This window comes from Saccostrea cucullata, unplaced genomic scaffold, assembly GCF_032062105.1.
Source record: "Saccostrea cucullata isolate Sc308-1 unplaced genomic scaffold, CSIRO_AGI_Scuc_v1 ctg2155, whole genome shotgun sequence".
NCBI classification, from domain to species: Eukaryota; Metazoa; Mollusca; class Bivalvia; order Ostreida; family Ostreidae; genus Saccostrea; species Saccostrea cuccullata.
In genome coordinates this window covers 94,222-119,542 of record NW_026923723.1, presented here as the reverse complement: position 1 = coordinate 119,542, position 25,321 = coordinate 94,222, and the positions used below count along the sequence as shown (strand labels likewise).

At 34.3% G+C, this 25,321-nt stretch overlaps 1 protein-coding gene across 2 annotated transcripts in view; it reads right to left on the bottom strand.

Moving 5' to 3' along the window:
• The window catches only part of LOC134264751 (collagen alpha-1(XIII) chain-like), a 35,728-nt gene that overhangs the window by 2,606 nt on the left and 7,801 nt on the right, over positions 1-25,321 (bottom strand). For both annotated transcript variants that reach the window (XM_062747036.1, XM_062747035.1), the window contains exons 2-11: positions 14,348-14,399; positions 12,947-13,036; positions 11,620-11,727; positions 6,898-6,987; positions 6,525-6,605; positions 6,224-6,295; positions 5,336-5,362; positions 4,889-4,951; positions 4,440-4,496; positions 742-768 (exon numbers count right to left, since the gene is read on the bottom strand). In XM_062747036.1, coding sequence (XP_062603020.1) covers positions 742-768; positions 4,440-4,496; positions 4,889-4,951; positions 5,336-5,362; positions 6,224-6,295; positions 6,525-6,605; positions 6,898-6,987; positions 11,620-11,727; positions 12,947-13,036; positions 14,348-14,399 — 667 coding nt within the window. The remainder of the gene's footprint in view (positions 1-741; positions 769-4,439; positions 4,497-4,888; positions 4,952-5,335; positions 5,363-6,223; positions 6,296-6,524; positions 6,606-6,897; positions 6,988-11,619; positions 11,728-12,946; positions 13,037-14,347; positions 14,400-25,321) is intronic.

The window sequence follows — 25,321 nt, the reverse complement described above, 5'->3', positions numbered from 1 at the left end:
GTCTAAATATAGATTTTATCATCAGTGCCATTTCCTGTGACGCGATAAAATGGCAGTGGTTACCTGTCGTTGGTTTTTTAGGGCGCTTGCGCCCGTGAACCAATGTCAGGGTACCAGTCTAAAAAATCCTTCCTCCCTCTGTATATTTAGCAGTTAAACTGGGCGCATTGTTATGATGAGCTAAATTGTAAAATCCGTATCCTCGAGGTCAGGAATACCGGAGTAGAAAGGACCCTTTTGATTTTAAAGAAAATGGACACTTTCTTTGAAAATATTCTCTTCTCATAGTCATAGGTATTAAGCAGACAGACGGAGTGCAAAGTTAAGATGATGGAATTGAAACTTTTTAGAGTACTGGGGTAGGTCTTTAAAATCAATTAACAATGCATGGAATTGGTTAAATTCTTAAATTTTTTTTATATCTGAATTACATTAAAAGGTAATTAAAATTAAATTCTAAAATACTGATCAAAATGATAAATATAGAACTGTTTTCCTGCTGTGAAAGAAATATTATATATACCTTAAACAAATAATTCACGGCATTCAATATTTTTATTATTTTTGTTTTATTTTGTTCCTTAACATAACAATAAACTGATTTGTTTAAAAATCTAAGACTTTAAGATATCATTCAATATTTAAAATTACTAGAAATTTTTAACACGTGAGAGTATAATGAGCCCAATTATAATTCTTTTTATTGATACTTTAAAATAGAATGAAGGTTTTAATTCTTACCAAATTTGTCTCTTTGGGGCGTGCGAACTGAAAAGAGAATAAATAAAAATTGCGTAAATAAAATAGTAAGCGTTGATATGTATTGAGTGCTCAGCTATATAAAATTGAGTCATCCCTTAAAATCGCTGTACAATCAAAGTCCAGAAATTAATTGAAAGAAAAAAAATTAGTAAAATTTGAACATCACAATTTTCGCTATTACGGCATCAAGTGAAATTGTCACCAGATAGCAGGTGCTTATATTTTGAGGAAACCACAATGAGCATGTGTATCATTTAATCACAATTTTGCAATAAGTAGACATATTAATCTTATTTTCTTAATAAGCATTCAGTAATTGTATTGTATTGTTTATAACCAAGAAGCATACAGTTCATAGGTTTAACGTATATATATAAATCAGGTTGTACTATATAACTGTAACCATTTAGATATCATTTGTGTAAAGCAGGATCATAGAAAAAAAATCTTACAAACTTTTCATTCTAAATCTCAAAGCAGACAAAGCACAATAATATAAATTTGGTAATAGTAGTAGTGAGGATAAATTTGTTATATCAATGTCGATTAACTTCTGCTCTCAATCTTGTACACGTATAAATATAATTCCCAAGTTTACATAACTCTGTTACATTTTTTGTTGACAACAATTGAACAAGTTTAAAGGTAGAGAGTTTTTGGTGATAATATTTCTTATTATTATACTTTCATGTTAAATACTACAATGTGATTGGTTTAGTGCAGTTAACAATCCGTTCTATTACCCTCAGCCGTAGCAACACACATGGCAACGGGTAACACAACGGTAATGCCACATGCGTGGAAATTATGCGCGTACTGTTCACCGTAGAATTCTCAAAACGTCCGTTGCGCGTTTGAAAGAACCGGAATGAACTTGACGTCAATAAAAGCTTGTTTCCGAAGTAGCTTACTTGAAAACAACAAACGACAGACAAAACATGCTTGTGAGTACAGGAATAACGAACCTTTAGATGATAAAGGACTCTTAGACTATCAAATTAACAATAAAGAGGTCAGTAAATCTTTTTTGAAGTAGCGGGGAGTTTGAAAGCTTTCTAAACGTGAACGTAAGGACGATCGACGATTTTTTTTGCTGACATCCTAAATCAAGAAGACATTCAGTATAATAAAATAAATGGTGCCTGTTTTGGAGGGTAACAGTTGAAATTGGCACCCCTCGGAAAACCATTGTCAACCTCCGCTGACGCATCGGTTGACAATGGTTTTCCGAGGGGTGCCAATTTCAACTGTTACCCTCCAAAACAGGCACCATTTATATAATATACCCTTTTCTAACAACGGCATAAAATCCTGAATTCGATTGATTGATTGGATGTTATTTAACATCCCTCTCGAGAAGTTTTCACTCATATGGAGACGCCATCACTTGCTGGTGGAGAGCTACAAATTTTGTACTTTTACAATATGCTCGTCACTCAGTGCCATTGGGCATTGAGGGATCTTTTCCGTGCTAGCATCCACTGCGACACGGGACCTCGGTTTAGACACCCCGTTATTCGAAAAGTGTACAGTAAGTATGAAAGGAATAGTTTACTTGTATCACATGCTATATATTTCAATTAATTAAGACAACACAATTGCAGTAGCATACAAAAGATATAGGTAACCTGTCTCAAAATCACTCGAGACACAAGAGAGATATTGTTTTCCCAATTTTAAAATTTATGTATTTATCTCTTGCTCTTAAAACAAAGACGTATTACAGTTTAAAAACATCAACCACTAGTACACTGTAAATTAGAATATTTTTGTGGTTCCGTCTTTTGAGCACATATACCGGTATTTAGAAGAAGGATTGGGCTTTAGCTATGGCCTTCAACTATTTAGTTATATCGACGACGTATAATCAATTAACAATAGTTACTTCCATTCATATGTCGACTCGATATACATACATGTGTATGTATCACAGGGAACTTTAAGTAAAAGATACCCCAGCGTCTGACATATATCTGTTTCATATTTGGATATTTAAGAGAAAAAGATGTTAATGGTAACCGAACAACAAAATGCTATGAAAAACGTGACTTTAACTTTTCTACCGTCAGCATTTCTTACCACCATCAACGATATGTGGGGGTTAATGTCCCAATTGAAGAGAAACGCAAGAGCATGCTCTAACAAACAAATTCTAAAACAAGACAAGGTATTGACAAATTGATAAAAGACGTATATCAGTAATTTCGTTTAAAGGCATTATTCAGTAATGGTAGTGAGGAAGTATCGTCTATCAGTAAATTAAGTGCTTACTAAATTTTCATTCTCATTGTTGGGCCATTTTAGCATACATGGGATGCTAACTCCTCATTGGCACCTAATTCACTTTCTGATTAATTTAGATGCCCGTGTGTACTGTCCATTGTATTCCTTATTCATTCGACATTTATACTGTTCCTATAAAATATGTATACGTCAACGAAAATCCTGGTGTGTTATATAATCAATTAATGAAAGACTTCAATATCCATTTGTGGATTTCTTACGTATACTTTTATCAATAATATATAAATTGGTTTGGACCGATTATATCCCAATAAAATATTTTAAATCCATGCACTTATTGAAGTATTGACGAATCTAGTGCTATATACATGTATATCTCTTTCAGGTTCAAAGCCAACGCCATTTTCTTTGCTCCCTCCAGTCTTGGGTTTATCAGTCCCTTAATGGCTGCTGGCCTAACAGTCAGGGTATGCAAAGTTCATGATCAATGATCATCTATCTTTGATGTATTTTACTTTGAAGTCAATGTGTCTGCACCTCAAAAGTTGCCAACTGTAAATGATTGTAATCAGTCAATTGATTCTAAACTATCGTGTCTGTTTAATAAGGAAACTGAGGGCAGATAATCACTGGTAAATAATCCTCGTGTTTACGAAAACACCCGATCAAACGCGCAGAAAGACACATTGACTTTGTAATAAAACTCTATCCGCAGATTAATGACAAATATTTCAACTCAGCTGAACAAAGCTCCTACAAGACCACTTACTTAATTGCACTAATGATCGAGAACATGTCATTTGCATACTCGTCTCTTTTGTATAAAAATTAATTAACATTAACAATGGAGGGACGTTTGTAATATAAGTATTCACATAAAAAAAAATAAATCTTCCCTGGAGAAAAACGATAGTTGTTCATGTTATTCATTGATAGCATGTTGTGTTAAGTTCCTTCGAAATTTTTTGCATAAAATAGAGACCGTCACCATCTGACCACCCATGTACCGGTGAGGGACCTCAGATTTAGACCATTACTCGGTACTCAGGGCCACCGAGGAGCAAGGGTTCTCCATCGTGCAAACGCCCATCCCAACACGGGGTTGGGGTCTTTTTTAATGTTATTTAAACTCATACCACTTATGAAAGAATGTCTCAGAATTGCTTAACTTCTTCCTTTCCATTGTTTACGCATACAACATGAATAACTTTTTGTTTTATGTCGTAGTTGTTAAATGCAAGCACTGAGTAACAATTTTTCAGAAATTTTGAAAAATTGAAAAGGGGTTGAGTGGGAATTTATAGCCAAAAGTAACAAATCAAATATGACACGCGGGATAATATCTGAAGGTAAAATGGGAAACCAACATTTATTTATAACACAGAGTGTTATGAACTCAGATTCTGAACACTATACGTCTGAGATTGATCTACCTGGACGATTTGTGGCATCTCTTTCCATTTTCAGGTTTTCCATTTTGAAGGAAGAAGCTGCAAATAGAAAGAAATACAAGTTCTGATCAATGTCCTAATTACATTTATTGCTTGAAAATTCTCTTTTACTAAAATATAGATGAAATGTTTCAATTTTCATTAATTTAAGGATTAATACAAACAAAAGGTAATATTTGCAGATAAAGTGTGAAGTTTTTGTTTACGTAGTATGTTTGCGACCGTTTCTTGTTTATTTTATCCCAATGTACGTACAGATTATCATTAAAGAAAAAACCACAAACAAGCCAGCAAGCAAAAAAAAAAAAACCCCACAAACAAACAAACAAAAACATAAGCAAAAATATAAAATGCTCCATCAATTGCTTTAAAATATTTACTATTCGGAGGTTAACTGTTTGAATGAGATGACAGGTGGTGTATCTGCTTACCTTGACATTCACCTTTATCTCCCTTTGGTCCCCTGGGGCCGGTCACTCCCGGATATCCGTAACCTGGAATTGTGGGAGAAATAAGGTCAGTTTTATTTGTACAAGTTGTAGGGTGATAAAAGTAACATTAGTATTACATATTTAAAACTCAGCCAGTACCATGACCGATGCAATTAATTCATTAATTCAATATATCTGTGATCGAAAATTCTACGTGCTGCTCGTAAAACTATATTACTTACATCCATATCGGTGAAAATGTTACTAAAGCACGTAAATTTGTAAATAAAAATCTTCAGAGGGTTTTGTGAGCCCTTTAATGGAAATCAATGGTTAGGATACATTTTACGTGTGATGTTAATACTTTATAAATTCAGATGTTTCTTGGAATCGATATTAAAAAAATGCCAGAAACTGCTGGAATCAAATAAAGAAGGAAATCGTCACCTTGGTCGCCTTTAGGCCCGACTTCTCCTGTAAGAAAGCAATGAATTTGTTATAGAGATACCTTTCACACCTGAACAAATACACATTATTGCTTGTAATAAGAATTAAGTCGATGTTATTGATGTGGCAGTATTCGATCTGTTTGCATGCGAGGAATTTTAAAAAGAACACGGGTCTGAGATACATTGCTAGAACTAATAGACATACACGTACAGTATATTTATGCAATTATATTTGATTATTGATGTACAGAATCCCCAGCACAAACATGTATCACGTATTGTTATTATGGTGTTTTTTTGTATCCGTAACCTGGAATTGTGAGAGAAATACGCCAGTTTTATTTGTATAAATACTGTTTTGAAAAATAGCGTATTCATAAATTCAAAAAACTACAATTTCAAGGTGCCTGCACTATACTGACGGCACGCCTTTCCTTCTATACTTATGTTTCAATATCAAGAGTGAATGCATTTAAAAATTACCAATGCTGACGCTTGCAATAGGCAATTCACCCAACGAGTGTCAGAACCCTGATCCTACAGTAGAATAGATTCATGCCATATCTCAATGAAAATACTTATATGTTTTCATTAACTTAGTTCTTACACCACAACGTTGCATTTGACTAGGAAGGTATTAATATTATTTAAAATGAATAAAACCACTTGTCTACTTTTCTTGTTTAAAAGGGTTTATGTATTAAGTTTAAGACTTTACTATACATGAATTTTGAATGACATATGAGAATGAAAAGTCCTTGTTTCTAGTTAACTTTACTGGCTCAGGCAAACATTTTTTTTTTGGTTGTTGGGTCCGACAAATAGCATGTTGCCCTCGAACCGAGTCAATAAATGTATGTGTATCATACAAGCTATAATATCGTACCTTTGTCACCTTTATGCCCCGTGTATCCGATAAGACCTCTGTAGCCTTTATCTCCTTTATATCCTATTGGACCTGTACAGTAGTAAACTATGACGTGTTTAAAAAGGCCCAAAAAGTTGCAATTTAAAAAGCAGTTGAAAAGTTATTTTTAAAGGAAACCCTACAAATATTTTCGAATGTTTATTTTTAATAATAATACATGTATGATTTAATTTTAACAACAAATTTTAATCGTTACAAGGAAGAGAACATCAAAAACAATCTAATTAAATAATGAAGTTTACGTATAACGGAATCTTACCTGGAGGGCCCGTGGGCCCCACTGGCCCATATGGTCCAGGGGGTCCTCTTTCACCAGGTGCCCCCTTCTCTCCTATAAGACCTTGAATAGCGACAATATGTCATTATTTGCTTGAAACAAACTTGAAAGTAGAATTGACAAAGGAAACAAGTTAACCATACTCACTTAAATACTGTAAAATATAATAATTTTACAAAATATAATTATGGATGCCTACAGAAGTGTTTTACTACCATTTGACACAATGGCACAATACTTCCGAATCATGATTTGGGTTTATATTGACACGAGCAAAATACATATGTATTCTGAAGTTAAACCACAGCAACAAATATCGCTTGGGTATTAAACCGTAAGAAATGAGAGGGTACACCTGCTGGTCCGTCATCACCGGGAAATCCCAGAAGCCCCTGCTTCCCTTTGTCTCCCTTCGGTCCTGGTAATCCGGGTTCTCCTGGGATTCCTGTAAAATACGATGTACTCTTTCGATGTAAAATGAACTTGTTCAAAGAAATGTATGCCAATATTTATGAAAAAAGAACTTTGTATGCTGTATAATACAAATACTGCACTTAGTTGAGGGTAATGTTGAAATTTTTCATCCGAAGAAAACCAAATTGTCAACTGAAGCGGAGCGGAGGTTTATAAATTTTTTTAAAGGAGTTTTTAAAAATTATTTTTATTTTATTATTTCACGATACCCTTCATGAGAAACACCATTTTTATATCATACTAAATACACTGGATGTTCTACAAAAATACATGTAAGAGTTGACCGATCGCGAGCACGCAAAAATTCTTTTTTGACATGACCTGTCGTCAAGTAATGTTGACTGTTGCTGCATTATATCACGTGGAGAGAGTTGTTTTATCATTCACATGGTTATACTAGTGGTCATCAACAAATCATCTTCAGATTAAAATGTGTGTTTAAAATAAGGGTATATAACTTTAAAATGAGCTCCATACTTTCTATGAAATAAAGATGAGGTGAACACTTTTCGTTTTTAGCTCACCTGAGCCGAAGGCTCAAGTGAGCTTTTCTGATCACATTTTGTCCGGCGTCCTTCTGTCTGTCCGTCTGTCTGTCTGTAAACTTTTCACATTTTCGACTTCTTCTCAAGAACCGCTGGGCCAATTTCAACCAAACTTTTGTGTGCCAACTTATATTAAAATCACAAAGTATCCTTGGGTGAAGGGGATTCAAGTTTGTTCAAATGAAGGGCCAAGCCCTTATTCAAGGGGAGATAATTGGGAATTAATGAAAATTTAGTGGTATATTTTAAAAATCTTCTTCTCAAGAACCACTGTGCCAGGAAAGAAGAAACTTATGGGGAAACATGCTCAGGTAGTGTAGATTCAAGTTTGTTCAAATCATGACCCCCGGGGGTAGGGCGGGGCCAAAATGGCCGACCAAAGTTTTACATAGAAATATGTAGGAAAATTCTTTAAAAATCTTCTTCTCAAGAATGACAAAGCCATTATTCATCATATTTATATGGAAACATGCTCAGGTAGTGTAGATTCAGTTTTGTTCAAATCATGACCCCCGGGGGTAGGGCGGGGCCAAAATGGCCGACCAAAGTTTTACATAGAAATATATAGGAAAATTCTTTAAAAATCTTCTTCTCAAGAATGACAAAGCCATAATTCATCATATTTATATGGAAGCATGCTCAGGTAGTGTAGATTCAAGTTTGTTCAAATCATGACCCCCGGGGGTAGGGCGGGGCCAAAATGGCCAACCAATGTTTTACATACAAATATATAGGAAAATTCTTTAAAAATCTTCTTCTCAAGAATGACAAAGCCATTATTCATCATATTTATATGGAAACATGCTCAGGTAGTGTAGATTCAAGTTTGTTCAAATCATGACCCCCGGGGGTAGGGCGGGGCCAAAATGGCCGACCAAAGTTTTACATAGAAATCTATAGGAAAATTCTTTAAAAATCTTCTTCTCAAGAATGACAAAGCCATAATTCATCATATTTATATGGAAGCATGCTCAGGTAGTGTAGATTCAAGTTTGTTCAAATCATGACCCCCGGGGGTAGGGCGGGGCCAAATTGGCCGACCAAAGTTTTACATAGAAATATATAGGAAAATTCTTTAAAATCTTCTTCTCGAGAATGACAAAGCCATAATTCATCATATTTATATGGAAACATGCTCAGGTAGTGTAGATTCAAGTTTGTTCAAATCATGACCCCCGGGGGTAGGGCGGGGCCAAATTGGCCGACCAAATTTTTACATAGAAATATGTAGGAAAATTCTTTAAAAATCTTCTTCTCAAGAATGACAAAGCCATAATTCATTATATATATATGGAAGCATGCTCAGGTAGTGTAGATTCAAGTTTGTTCAATTCATGACCCCCGGGGGTAGGGCGGGGCCAAAATGGTTGACCAAATTTTTACATAGAAATATATAGGAAAATTCTTTAAAAATCTTCTTCTCAAGAATGACAAAGCCATTATTCATCATATTTATATGGAAGCATGTTCAGGTAGTGTAGATTCAATTTTGTTCAAATCATGACCCCCGGGGGTAGGGCGGGGCCAAAATGGCCGACCAAAGTTTTACATAGAAATATGTAGGAAAATTCTTTAAAATCTTCTTCTCAAGAATGACAAAGCCATAATTCATCATATTTATATGGAAACATGCTCAGGTAGTGTAGATTCAAGTTTGTTCAAATCATGACCCCCGGGGGTAGGGCGGGGCCAAATTGGCCGACCAAAGTTTTACATAGAAATATATAGGAAAATTCTTTAAAATCTTCTTCTCGAGAATGACAAAGCCATAATTCATCATATTTATATGGAAACATGCTCAGGTAGTGTAGATTCAAGTTTGTTCAAATCATGACCCCCGGGGGTAGGGCGGGGCCAAATTGGCCGACCAAATTTTTACATAGAAATATGTAGGAAAATTCTTTAAAAATCTTCTTCTCAAGAATGACAAAGCCATAATTCATTATATATATATATGGAAGCATGCTCAGGTAGTGTAGATTCAAGTTTGTTCAAATCATGACCCCCGGGGGTAGGGCGGGGCCAAAATGGTTGACCAAATTTTTACATAGAAATATATAGGAAAATTATTTAAAAATCTTCTTCTCAAGAATGACAAAGCCATAATTCATCATATTTATATGGAAGCATGTTCAGGTAGTGTAGATTCAATTTTGTTCAAATCATGACCCCCGGGGGTAGGGCGGGGCCAAAATGGCCGACCAAAGTTTTACATAGAAATATGTAGGAAAATTCTTTAAAATCTTCTTCTCAAGAATGACAAAGCCATAATTCATCATATTTATATGGAAACATGCTCAGGTAGTGTAGATTCAAGTTTGTTCAAATCATGACCCCCGGGGGTAGGGCGGGGCCAAATTGGCCGACCAAAGTTTTACATAGAAATATATAGGAAAATTCTTTAAAATCTTCTTCTCGAGAATGACAAAGCCATAATTCATCATATTTATATGGAAACATGCTCAGGTAGTGTAGATTCAAGTTTGTTCAATTCATGACCCCCGGGGGTAGGGCGGGGCCAAAATGGCCGACCAAATTTTTACATAGAAATATGTAGGAAAATTCTTTAAAAATCTTCTTCTCAAGAATGACAAAGCCTTAATTCATTATATATATATATGGAAGCATGCTCAGGTAGTGTAGATTCAAGTTTGTTCAAATCATGACCCCCGGGGGTAGGGCGGGGCCAAAATGGCCGACCAATGTTTTACATAGAAATATATAGGAAAATTCTTTAAAAATCTTCTTCTCAAGAATGACAAAGCCATTATTCATCATATTTATATGGAAGCATGTTCAGGTAGTGTAGATTCAATTTTGTTCAAATCATGACCCCCGGGGGTAGGGCGGGGCCAAAATGGCCGACCAAAGTTTTACATAGAAATATGTAGGAAAATTCTTTAAAATCTTCTTCTCAAGAATGACAAAGCCATAATTCATCATATTTTATATGGAAACATGCTCAGGTAGTGTAGATTCAAGTTTGTTCAAATCATGACCCCCGGGAGTAGGGCGGGGCCAAATTGGCCGACCAAATTTTTACATAGAAATATGTAGGAAAATTCTTTAAAAATCTTCTTCTCAAGAATGACAAAGCCATAATTCATTATATATATATGGAAGCATGCTCAGGTAGTGTAGATTCAAGTTTGTTCAAATCATGACCCCCGGGGGTAGGGCGGGGCCAAAATGGCCACCCAATTTTTACATAGAAATATATAGGAAAATTCTTTAAAAATCTTCTTCTCAATCATTTTCTAAAAAATAGCAAATCCATGATTGGTCATGGGACTATTTTTGGATTTAAACTTTACAATAAAAAGCCATTTTGTACTAGTCCTACCCTTGGTGCTCAGGTGAGCGATGTGGCCCATGGGCCTCTTGTTTTTTTTTAATTTGATGTTGAGCAAAAATTTTCCCAAATAGTAACTTTTTACTTTTATTGAAGTAGGTTGGGGGTAAACATACGTTTTGTCGGACGGACTTAAAGAAACTGGTTCATCAAGATAAATCTGTTAAATAAAAATATTTGTTTTGTTTGTTGCTTTATCTCCCTCGAAAATTTTCACTTTCTTTTTCTTTTCTTGTCCGATTCTATTTCGAAATTGTTCGTATGTATAGAGCATACTTGCGCACCGAATCAACACCATGTGCAGGTTATAAGTGTATATTGCCACTCAATAAGATAAGTTAATGATAGAAAATTTGGAGTTATCATATTTATCATCAAGAACAAAATGTTCTTGAAGGGACCTTTAAATAAAAAAATACCTTTTTGCACTGGCTTTCATAACGTCAATTTCCTTTGCAAACATTTTTACGGACGGCCTACTTAAACATTACAAATGTTCGCCTTTTTTTCGTATTATAAACTTACATTACATATATATGAAACAATTATTCAAAGGTGAACAATTCCAAAGAAAAAGCCTTTCTGTCTTTAACAATCTCATTTTTTTTTCTTTATTACATGTTACAATATACTTAAAACAAAAGACCGTGCCACTTGAAAATTTATCAAAGATGTGATATAAGAAGCATCTTGTAATGAAGCTAACCTGGTTCACCAGGAAACCCCCTTTCGCCGGGTGAGCCTCGTAAACCCGGAAGTCCTACTTCTCCTCTGCGTCCCCTGGGCCCAATCGGTCCAATGGCCCCAGTATCACCTGCATAATATAGATGTTAAACAGATCATTAAGAAATATCAAGTGAATTGATCGATAGACTTTCATACACGGTAGTGTGACAAACACAAAATGTCAAATTGTTTTCGTCTAACAGCCTTCTATTTTGCATGAGCCAAAGAACACGTGATTCAAGGTTTATTTCTAATTTGTTTAATTTTGTTTAATAATAAATGTCACGGAATTAATTCTTAATTTCCTTTTATTTGTTGTGGGTCTCGAGCGACGAATTGAAAAAAAGGAGTGACTTTGATGTCTTAACTCTGTGTCGACAACAATGTATAATCCTTATTTCATTTTATCATAACCATTATTTTTTGATTTTTATTTTTGTTAACCATCCAATTTATAGCTTTACTATCTGTTTGTAATATATGTGGAGATGACGAACAGTATTCAAGCTCAAAAGACCATAAAACTAAACAAAATAGGAGCAGAGCAAACACGGACCTCCAAAACATGAGGTGGAATCTGATGCCATGGAGGAGTGAGCGTCCCCTGCCGACTGCTCACACCTTCCATGTGCTCCTTGTCATGATCGGGAAATAACGAAAAAATCCGTCGTCAATTCATAATAATTAATGGACTAACAATTAGTATGAAAAACGTCAGTCATCATTTGACTCATTGATAAACTGCATATGCTGACATTGTATGATCTATCGAATATAGAACTTACGAAATAATGACCGCTCACATTCTTGTTTCATCAACTTGTTAGTCAATAATTTACCTCGGTTTAGAAATTGTACATAGTTACATAGAGCTTATCGAATCAACTGATAGAAATAGGTGATGGAGGTATTATTTTTTCTTTTGTTTTTCTTCAGGAAGACATTCAAAATATTTTGTATTAATATCATATATATAATTTGTGGTTTCAATCAAAATGATTTACTATTATTCATTTTCGTATCCAAACATTAAAAAATGTTCTCAAGTATTGTCTATTCCTTTTAAAAACATGATCTGACACAAGCGACAAATGTAACATAAGCTCCCAATGAATCTGGTGTGTATATATTGTGTATGCAAACAAAACAATACACTTCATGACCGGAGTCTAAATTTAGAATTATTGACGTCATCAGTTAATGATGTATTGATCTTTACGAGATAATTCCGATTTTTAAGTCCATAGCTCAAACAAAATTTTACTTTTAAGTTGAAACCTATTGCATTTGATCACGGGAGGGAATACCTTTAGATCCTTTTTGCCCTGTACTTCCGGTTACCCCTGGAACGCCGGTATAACCCCTGTCACCTTTCTGTCCTTTCAATAAGAACGAATCTGAAGATTTAAATGAAACTTCTATATATGATCATTTTAAATAATCATAGACATTCTACCATAAGAATAAAAGAAATAAACCTCAAAATTAAAAAAAAAAAACAAACTAGTGTGGCCGAGTCGACCTGGATTTCCATTGCTCAACAATTTGAAACGAATTTTCCAAATTTAAGCAATTTTTATTCACATTTTTAATAAAAATGAAGAAATCACAGGTTAAAAACTCTCAGTAAAATTTTATATAACTGATTATTTAAACGATTTTTCAACCGTTAGTTAGACAATTTAACATATGGTATAAAATTTTAAAGTTTCTCTGTTGCAGTTTTCAGTCGGCTCTCTTAGGAAGCCTTATATAACGACTCCAAAGTAATTCACACATGATCTCTTCAGAAAGGGAAGATGAGATACCTATTACTAATTAGGCTTTCAGTTTATATAATTGCTTTAAAATATTTTTCCATAACGAACAAACAGTCCTTAGACAGTGTTTCAGTATACATGCATCACTTCACAGTCAATTCCAGTATATGAAATATTGATTTATTCATCAAAGACACAAAAAATTTGGTTTAAAGAAAAGCAGGAACTCTTATGGATTTATAGAAGCATGATTTTATGGACAGCATAGTTGTATAAACATTTTTATCAGCTGGTCCAAATGAGCGAATTGATAAAACTCGCTCGATAAATAAAACAGCCGCCACAAACTAAACGTGTTACGAAAGACAGGCACATGTATATTTGTAGTTTCTAAAAATTAGTACTTTCTTCCCTTTAGTACAGATGAAAACAACAAAAAAAATTTACTACAAATAGGTCGCAATGGTCCGTGCAAAAACGTCATTTAGTTCACAGAAGCGATGGAAAATTGGATTTGCTGCGACACTTACGAAAATAGCGCACAGTTCACGGACAGGTAATTAATTAGAAGGGATAGATATTAGAAACAAACCGAAATAACACGCAACATATATAATTCTGAAAAAGATTGTGAAAAAAAGACTAGACTTTATCTTTAAATTTAGAAGAAAATATTCATGTTTACGTATATTCGTATATTCCACGAAAACAATTAAAACGACGACAAACGATTTTCATTATACACTAACTTCATCGGTTCTAAAGAAGCTGTCAAAAAGTTGTCCCGAAGTAGGACCCCCCCCCCACCTTTGATACAAAAGTTTCATTACCTAAATCTACTCAATTTATGGAATTTTTGATCAAGGACTTTTAAAAATTGATATAATCAGGAAACGATTGTAAATGATTCTGGGAGTACTTGGTTATCAACATAGCTGTCTCTCTCACCTTGTATTGTGTCTTTACAGTCACGAATGAACACAGCACAGCTTGATGGCACCTGGAAAAAATACATTTTACATGATTCCAGACTGATTGATTACATAGATGAAAGTAGATGATTACAATTCTCAAAGAGAATTTCTTTGATAAAAACAAATTTAACTTTAGAGTTTTATTCATATATATCAATAAAACTTTAGGAAATTAATCATTTATTCTTTTGGTTATCATAAACAAGAGGCCCACGGGCCTTATAGGTCACCTGAGCATCATGCAACAACTTTCAAATGATTGAATTTGGTTCATGTTCCAAGCTAGATGCTACGACATTCACAATTCTAAAAGAGGCTTCATTACTAACACTTAGCAATTGTTTAGTTTGTTTACTTAATATCCATAAGCAGGGCAGGGGAACAAAATATGCATTTCAACTAATCAGTAATATTCAGCAATAATCATAAGTGCCCCTAACACATATGAACCCCTGGCCCTAGGTATACACACTGCATAATTTTTGAAAAGGCACACTTGCTTATCAATAATGTTTGATTAATAATAAGGAGCAGATTTCAAACAATTCATTTTCAATATATAAGTAGAGTCCCTCCACCCCTCTTCGGTATCCCTGACCCAGGGGCCTTGAAATTTACAGTTCTGGAAGAAGAGCCCTTGCACATCATAACTATATAGGTAGTACATCTGTTTATTACCCAGGAGTAGAGAAAAAGATTTTCATAGATGAAATATATTTTCACTATATAATCATTATAGAGCCGCACCCTAACACCATAATCTCTGACCACGGGGCCATAAAATTTACAATTTTGGTAGAAGCATTCTTGCTCATCATAACTATGTACTTAGTTAGTTTATTTAATACCTAGGAGCAGATAAGAAGATTTTCAAAGAAATAATGTATTTTCACTATATCATCAATACAGCCCCACCTAAACTCCTGACCCTGGGGCCATAAAATACAAAATTTTGGAAGAGGCACTCTTGCTCATGATAACTTTTTACTTAGTTGGTTTATTTAATACAGAAAAAGCAGAGAAGAAGATTTTCAAAGAATAAATGCATTTTCACTATATAATCAATAGAGCCATGCCCTAACACCATAATCCCTGACCACGGGGCCATAAAATTCACAATTTTGGTAGAGGCACTCTTGCTCATCATAACTATATACTTAGTTTATTTAATACTCAGGAACAGAGAAGGTTTTCAAAGAAATAATGCATTTTCACTATATAATCAATAGAGCCCCAAACTAATACCAGAACCTCTGACCCTGGGGCCATGAATTTCACAATTTTGGTAGAGGTACTCTTGCTAATCATAACTATGTACTTAATTAGTTTATTTAATACTCAGGAACAGAGAAGAAGATTTTCAAAGAAATAATGCATTTTCACTATATAATCAATAGAGCCCCACCCTAACACCAGAACCCCTGACCCTGGGGCCATGAATTTCACAATTCTGGTAGAGGACTCAATGCTGATTACAATCATACCAACAGTTTGACTGCTTGATGTCCAGGAGTAAAGAAGATTTGTAAAGATTGCACTAATTTTAGTGGTTTTGGCCCCACCCCTAGGCCACAGGGGGGCAGGGACAATGAAATTCACAATTTTTGTTCCTCTTCACCCACAGATGCTATTGGTCAAAATTGGTTGAAATTAGTTCAGTGGTTTTAGAGAAGAAGCTGAAAATGTTTAAATGTTAACGAACGACGCACGTCGCACGACGAACGACGACGGACAAAAACAGATAGCAATAGGTCACCTGAGTAACTCAGGTGACCTAAAAAGTTTTCCGTTTTAAACCTTTTATATGAGGAAAAAGTAAATAAAACCAATTCTCCGAGGGAATGTTAATTCTTTTTTTCATATGTGATGTACAGTTGCCTAAAAATACATCTCAATCCATATTTCACCCACAAATAAGGAAGATTTCAGTATGGATGTACGTGTGTGGGGGCTACAGCTAAATGCCTTTAGTTAATCATTCACTTTTAACGGTATACGCGACATAGACTTATGATGTCGCCGTTCCTGTGATGTGATAAATGTTTACATAGGCTATATCAGATCTCTCAAATGGTTCACCAAGACAAGATAATGAAATTATCAATGTGAAGTGAGGGGTTTTAGAAGCAGGGGATGGCCTTGGGCATTGATTTGTTGTAACATGTCACAATCATCTAATACCAGGCTTATAATTACCTACTAATTCTGACACGAGAAGTATTCAAAAATCCTTCTCAAAGGTAGGACGTCCATCTCTTTTGTTCAGAGGACCCTGCTCCTTAGGACACAGCAGCTGTTTAGAAGTCTGGTTTTGGTTATGAAAAGGATGAAAATAACGAATTCTTTTTTAACAATATAAACAAGCAAATTCAAAGAATTGTGGTCCCCCGCTTTCGGTTTTGGTTATGAAAAGGATGAAAATACGAATTCTTTTTTAACAATATAAATAAGTGAAGAGGACATAAAGAACCCCTTGAAACTCCACAAGTGGGATCAGGTGCCTTAGAGAAGTGGTCAGGCCTTAGCATTCAAAAGTTATGGTCAAAATGTCATAAGTACCGAAATCTCCAAGGTCAAGGTCAGGTTAAAGTTGTTGGTATCCTTGCTGAATATATATGTGAAATATTAAAGTCCTGTACCTACCAGGTTATGGCCAAAGCAAAAGTATGGAGTAAAAGTGGAACTTGTCACAAGGAATACACATATGAATGGGCAAGGTAAAGTTTTTGTGAAAAATAAAAAAATAAAGAACCATTAAGTGCCTTAAGAAAAGCCCCGAGCCCTGTGTAATGAACAGGTAAAAGTCTACCATTAAGAACTTTTTTTGAATGGCCCTCGTAAATGAAATTCTAGAAACAAGTTTACGTATAAAATCGTACCTTTTCCGACCCGAATCGACCGGAGTGTGAACATTAAAATTCCAAACCCCTATTAAAACAATAGTCATCTAAGGGTCATATAGATTACATAAAATTTATGGAGACTATCAGATCGCAAAAAAAAATCTCTAGCGAGGCAGCTTAATTAAAGTTAAAGAAAAGTATTAGTTTGAAAGGCAATATGTGATCCATCCTCCCATTTTCTCTAAATTGGGATGGTGAAAAAAAAATACAAAGACTACAGTAACAACAACCCTCCCTATTTTTTAGCTCTACTGGTCAGAGACCAGAAGAGCTTATGCGATAGTCTTTTCAAAACGCTACTCCTCCTACAATTTTGGTCTGATTTCAATATAACTTGGCACACAAGTAGAAAACACTAAGATACATAGAATAGTGCATGGGTTTTTGATTTCGATGAACGGTGTTGCCATGGTTACTAAAAATAGAATTTTCTGTGAAATTCCTTTAAAACGCTAACAGTTTTGGTCTGATTTCAATATACTTTGGCACACAAGTAGACTACACTAAGATACATAGAATAGTGCATCGGTTTTTGATTTCGATGAACGGTGTTGCCATGGTTAAAAAATAGAATTTTCTGTGAAATTCCTTTAAAACGCACTCCTTCCACAGTTTTGGTTGATTTCAATATAACTTGGCACACTAGTAGACTACACTTAGATACATAGAATAGTGCATCGGTTTTTGATTTCGATGAACGGTGTTGCCATGGTTAAAAAATAGAATTTTCTGTGAAATTCCTTTAAAACGCTACTCCTTCTACAGTTTTGGTCTGATTTCAATATAACTTGGCACACAAGTAGACTACACTAAGATACATAGAATAGTTAAAAATTCCTTAAAAACGGTACAGTTCTAGTTTGATTTCAAAATAAGTTGGCACACAAGTAGACTACACAAAGATACATGGAATAGTGCATCGGTTTTTAATTTCGATGAACAATGTTGCCATGGTTACTTATTTTTCTGTGAAATTCCTTATACTTCTTCTACAGTTTTGGTCTGATTTCAATATAACTTGGCACACAAGTAGACTACACTAAGATACATAGAATAGTGCATCGGTTTTTGATTTTGATGAACGGTGTTGCCAACTAAAAATAGAATTTTCTGTGAAATTCTTTAAAAACGCTACTCCTTCTACAGTTTTGGTCTGATTTCAGTATAACTTGGCACACAAGAAAACCTCCCCAAAGATACATAGAATAGTGCATCGGTTTCTGATTTTGATGAACGGTGTTACCATGGTTACTAAAAATAGAATTTTCTGTGAAATTCCTTAAAAACGCTACTCCTTCTACAGTTCTAGTTTGATTTCAAAATATGTTGGCACACAAGTAGACTACCTAATGGTTTTTGATAAGTACAAACCAGTAGAGCTACAGTCTCGACAGAGACTTCTGTTTTTTATCTTGTGTTTTGTCAGCAACAAAATTTACTTTGTCATAATCACTCTGATATTGCACACAAGTACACTGAAGGTAATGTTAAAAGGATGCTGTACGTTCTCATTCACAAATTTTATTAACAAAATTATTGGAATTTCGATAGGCACCTATTGTGCTCCTTTATTAGCCGACCTGTTTTTATATTCTTTTGAAGCAGAATTTATTTTTTTTTAATTCTGCATGAGAAGGAAACACTTGGCGTGGCCTTTAGCTCCACATTTAGATATATCGACTCGTATGTTGAACTTGTAACAATTATAGTTACACTGTACTTTCACTCACATGTCGATTCCATGGACTAAGAAGACATAAAATAAAATAAACCACAGAGTCTGCACATCCGTTTCATATTTACTGACTATAGACAATAAGGGCCAAAAAAGGAAATTTTTTCTTAAACTCGAAAATCTTCTTTCGTGGGGATGGGGGTTCCATATTCTTTCAATACCATTTTTTAACTCTCTAGTGATTATATTTCCTGTACACTGTCTGCTATGTGTAAGGACCTTTTTAACTGACCTAGATTTTTTACATTATTGATACATTAATGTTCTCTCTTAAATTAACAAAAGTAATGTAGCAGTGAGTATTCTGTGTTTCATTACAAGATGCTTTAAATGATGAAAGAGAATAAATGTAAGATCACACAATAAAAACTACTGATACAGGACGTAATGAAATGTAACCCATCATTATTGTTGAAAGAACAGTGCCTCTTTCGCTTAATTTGATGTAATAAGAATTACAAAACTAGATCCATTAACGAAACTTAAGTCAATCTAAATTTTCATTTCAATTAATAAAATAAAACGTGAGTGATTGCAATATTATGACATTTGTAGATTCCCTGAACAAATTAAATTAAGCAATGGGATCTTTAAAAATGGCCTACAGTTTGAATAATGCTGTCTTTTATCAAGATTTTTTTATGCATAAATACGTCTTTCTTGGTAATGGAATTTTCAAGGCAGTTTATATAGTTGGCTTCATTTGCTAAATAGTTAATTGGTAAACGTAAATTACTGAATCTATACCACGGTATTCCAAAATGACCAACATCCTAAATTGAATGATCGATTAAATAGCACAGCCAGTCAGCAGATTTCTTAACATACAAATATTAATTTATGGTTTTAAAAGGCGTATGGATACCATAACATATTTACCTGTCATCGGAGATGGGAAGTAAACACCAGGCATGAAATGCAGAATCCTTCTATACATTGTACAAAAGACCACAAACATAACAGTGACGAAATTAGGACAATTTCTGTTAAAGCCGAATTAACACATTAACTAAACAAACTAATCAATTAAAAGCATTAATTTATTTACTCAGCTCGAAACGTCAGGCTTCATTTAGATAAGATGAAAATCGAAGCATCATTGTATTATAAGGTAATGGAATATTTATGACGAAGAAAGCTATACGTTATGAATAATGGCTGTTTAAAATATTATTTTATAAATCATGCTACTTTTTAATGTGGATATATTTTGATGATAATTATGTGTTTTTTAATTATTCTAAAGCAACTTAGTGTCTTTAAATTAATACAATTGATAAGTGTTCAAAGAAATGTCTAAATTGGGAAAATTTTTGTTCAGTGCTTCGCAACGAAGAATAGATTTATTAAATTGTTTGTAGCATATAATATGTATGTAAACTTTTTATATAACTGAAAGATTTGAATATGTGTATACCTTGTTTATAATACATGTAATTGTCTGATGTGCCATATGGCATAAGGAAATAAAGAATTGAATTGAAAACCTCCATTCAAGTTAACGTAATCTAGCAGTTTATTTTCATGTCACTGTCAGAGTGTTCATTTTAATATACTTACATGTATTTATATAGTATTAAACATTCGTTCAATAAATCCACTCTTTATTTATTGAAATGACCATTTTTCTACAAAAGTCCATCAAAATTCACGTTAACTTTACTAATATATTAACTGTTCGGAGAATGTCAAGCCAAAATAAAGAGAAAGGTCATTCCTGAATTGTCGTTGGCATTTTGACTCAATTAATCAATATTGTTTTTTGAAAGGACATAAGCCACCTTCCTCCGAGCTATCACAGGAATGTGCTGAAGCACGCAAGGGAGCCCAAGACAACAAAGCCTCTTTTTCATGACAGAGCTACAAATTAGACTGGCCGATTGTCTTATTTTATTGAGATTTCACGATAGAAAATAGCCCGAGTTTATTGCATTTCAATATTCAGATGGCTAAGAGAGATTTCCGTCTGTAGTATAAATGATATAATTATGGTACATTAGATAAATTAAAATGTGTAAAAACTGATTTATATCATTTCTTTTTCACAGAGTACAAGCATAAGATCTAGTATCCATTTGTAGACATTAGACTTAATCTCCGGTGATGGGAAATAAAGAACCCGCCAACAAGGCGGCTTAATCAATCGTATGTACTTAAATTATACATTAGACTCATGAAGCCCGTAACTCGCAATCAGAATGCATTAGGAATTTTTAAAGATTTTATTCATCGCACGCGTATTAACAATCTTAAATTAAATCAGAAATATAAGGATATTGATTTTACTACAAGTTATAACCAACTTAGGAAATCAAAATATGAGTTACTATCAAGAATTTCTTCTGTTTCAAGCGCATATGCATAAGCTCGGTGGAATTGAATAAAACATCTCTTTTTTTCTGCATTGGTTTTTGTTTTCAAACATCGAAAGTATCTTAAATCCAATTTGCATGTCTTAAACCCGTCAATGCGTGAGAAATTGGAAATTCTGGCGCCAGAAAGTTCATTAAAATTTATCAAAGTTGACGACATAGCACTTTCGAGAAATCTGTAATAAGACGGTATGCCATTGACAAACACAAGTAACACTTGTTTGACACAATTTCAAATTCATACTCGATAGTGTCCTTTAAAGGTGCACGTTCGAATCCCCCTGCGGGACGTGAAGACAGGTCCTTAAGATAAGACCGTATAAACTGCGGACCCGGATTTCGGTAGGTGCTGGCATTAAAAAATCCATTACTGCTCAAGCCTCTGAAAGTCGAGTTAGGCTTTTTTTTAATCCTCCGCCAGCAAATGAACTGGTGGCGTCTAACTACGAGTAAAGAATTTTTGAAAAGAACGATAAACAAACAAATATGAGAAAGCCAATTTCATAAGCCAAACACTTAAAAATTCCGAGGGACTTTTGGAAAATTTGAAATCACAAAATTTTACCAAAATCAGCAGCAAAAAACTTTCGACTTTTCAACTTCATATACAACCATTCCTCACGAAAAATCCAGGAAAATTTGAAATCACAAAATTTTACAAAAATTGTGCAGTGACCTTGAACCTTGTTTCTAGCAAAAAACTTGTCCGACTTTTCTCTCTCCTTGGCCCAACTTCATATTCAACTAATGGATCCCTTGGTCACTAGAAAGCCTCTCTGTTTAAAATCTTTGTTTGCTTTTTTTTAACTATCATAAATTTATGACAGCTGCTTTATATATATCATTAAAAATGGTTCCTCTTCAACTTTTAAACGTTAATGTCATTGTTGAAAGCGGGGCCCTCATTTGCATTTAATAATTTTTTTGAAAGTCATTCTGATTATGACATTATTATTGACGACGGATTTGTTTTTGATTATGACAAGGAGCACACGGCGGGTGTGACCGGTCGGCAGGGGATGCTCACTCCTCCATTGCACCTGATCCCGCCTCTGATGTTTTGGCACTTGCTCCGCACTTGCTCTTCTTCAATTTTTTATTGTTTTATGGACCTTTGAGCTTGGGATGCCGTTCGTTAATCTTCATATATTTCATTTTACGTGTTTTAACACTGATCTAAACAGTATTGCATTTTAAGAAGAAAGCTGTTTGTTCCCTTGCTGATATAAAAATCTCTCTATTTTAATAAGTTATCACTATAATAATTTAATTTTAGTTGTAACACGTCATTTGATTGGTTAAACGGTTTTATCCATTTTGTATAACATAACTTGCCTACGTCACAATGAGTTACTTCAAAAAGGTATTATTCCGCTTGACGTTAACTTTTAAAATATGCGATATTTGAAGCCCTTTTCCGAAGGAGAAAATGGAAAAATTGTCGCATTGTCTACATTGAAATTAAATTATAAGGATTGAAGCTTAATTCAACTTATGTTATACGATATAACATAACTTGGGGAAGTTTACGCTTTTATATAAACCGCTTTGCGGTTTATAAAGCGTAAACCGCCCCAAGTTATGTTATATCGTATAACATAAGTTGAAATAAGCTTCATTCCTGAAGTAACGTCAAAGAATTAAAAGTGTTCACTATAGTGTCAAAGTGATCACTACAGTAAATCAAAGGTTTCAAAGTGATCACTTTAGTGTCATAATCGATATAGTAAATCAAAGTTTTCAAAGTTATCACTATAGTAAATCAAAGTTTTCCCATAGTAAATCAAAGTTTCTATATTGATCACCATGGTAAATCAAAGTTTTCATATTTATCACTATAGTAAATCAAAGTGTTCACTATAGTAAATCGAAGTGTCATAGTGTTCAAATGCTGACTGACATTTTTCATACTAATTTTTAGTCCATTATTTATACACTGAATTGACGACGGATTTTTCCGTTATTTCCCGAACATGACAAGGAGCACACGGCGGGTGTGACCGGTCGGCAGGGGATGCTCACTCCTCTACGGCATCTGATCCCACCTCTGATGTTTTGAAGGTCTGTGTTTGCTCTGTTCCCATTTTGTATTGTTTTATGGACTTTGATATTGTATACAGTTCGTTATCTCCAAATCCTTCAAATCAAAGTTTACATAGGGTCAAAGTGTTCACTATAAATAACTATTATATAAATATTTCATGTAGTTGAGTGTAACATTGAAAATTTTCACCCCAAGAAAACCATTGTCAACCGAGGCGCAGCTGAATGTTTTATACAAATACATATAACAGTGAACCATGCGCGCATAAATTCTGCGCAGTCGCTATTTTTTGGAATATCACCGTCTTCTAGCATTGTTGACTGTTGCTACGCAGGAGGGCGTGGCTTCATTATTCAGCGGGTAATAGTGTTTTTTAACAAATGTTTCTCGACCAATCAGATTCAACTAATTTACATGAAAGTATAATATAGTAAACTATAATTAAATATTGTTTGTTTTTTTTTGTCAGGGTACAGCGATGTTCTCTTTTTAACTAGCCGTGATTTCCTTCTCTTTGTTTATAACAAATGATATCTTGTATTTTAGTACTATGCTTTAAAAACTCTAAAAATTGCATTCCACTACCTGTCTTGCTTACAATGAATTATGGAAAAAAGCCAACGGTCTTACAAGCTGTATAATAAGTACAAGTTCACTCTTTATACCTGGGCATATAGAGATTATCCGTTCTGTTATTATATATTTTTTGAGGAATCAAGATTTTGCCTCCATGAGATCAAGCTAATTTGTTGAGGGGGTGGGGGAACGAAAAGGAGTTTTTGTTTTAGGTAGACCAGAGTTTTGCTAACTCGAAAAGATAATTTCAATTTAAGTTCCATGAACAGAATTTAATTATTGTCAGTTGGCAAACTCTGTTAAAAATTGTCAAAGTGAAGAATTATTAGAGCCTAAACTGTCTCCTCTAAATCTTATTCTATTTTGTTCTAGAAATAAAATATCGTTCGTGAGAAATATAATTAATTCAAGTAGAATTAACATATTTGATTAATGTTACAGAATGCCAATGATTCACAAGGTAAACACACAACACATAGAGATGTTTCATGAATTATAATGGCATACCCATTATAATTAGATTACGGCTTGTCAACTTCTCCGAAGTCAAAAGAAACCTCATGTTCAGGTTTTCATTATATTTTTAGGTCACCTGAGCAAACTTGTTAAAAACTATTGTTATCCGTTTTCGTCCGTCGTCGTGCGTCGTTCGTTGTGCGTCGTGTGTTAACACTTGAACATGTTCAGCTTCTTCTCTGCAACCACTGAACCAATTTCCACCATATTTGGCATAAAGCATCAATGGGTAAAGGGGAACAAAAATTGTGAATTTCATGATCCCTGCCCCCCTGGGGCCTGAGGGGTGGGGCCAAAACCACTAAAATTAATGCAATCTTTAAAAATCTTCTTCTTTACTCCTGGACATCAAGCATTTAAACTGTTAGCATGAATGCAATGACCATTAAGTCCTCTACCAAAATTGTGAAATTTATGGTCCCAGGTTCAGGGGTTCTAGTGCTAGGGTGGGGCTCTGTTGATTATATAGTGAAAATGTATTATTTCTTTAAAAATCTTCTTCTCTGCTCCTGGGTATTAAAAAAAACTAACTAAGTATATAGTTATGATAAGCAAGAATGCCTCTTCCAAAATTGTGAATTTTATGGCCCCAGGGTCAGGGGTTCTGGTGTTAGGGTTGGGCTGATTATCTAGATAAAATGCAGAAATTCTTTGAAAATCTTCTTCTCTGCTCAAAAAAAAACTAACTAAGTATATAGTTATGATGAGCAAGAATGCCTCTTCCAAAATTGTGAATTTTATGGCCCCAGGGTCAGGGGTTCTGGTGTTAGGGTTGGGCTCTATTGATTATCTAGATAAAATG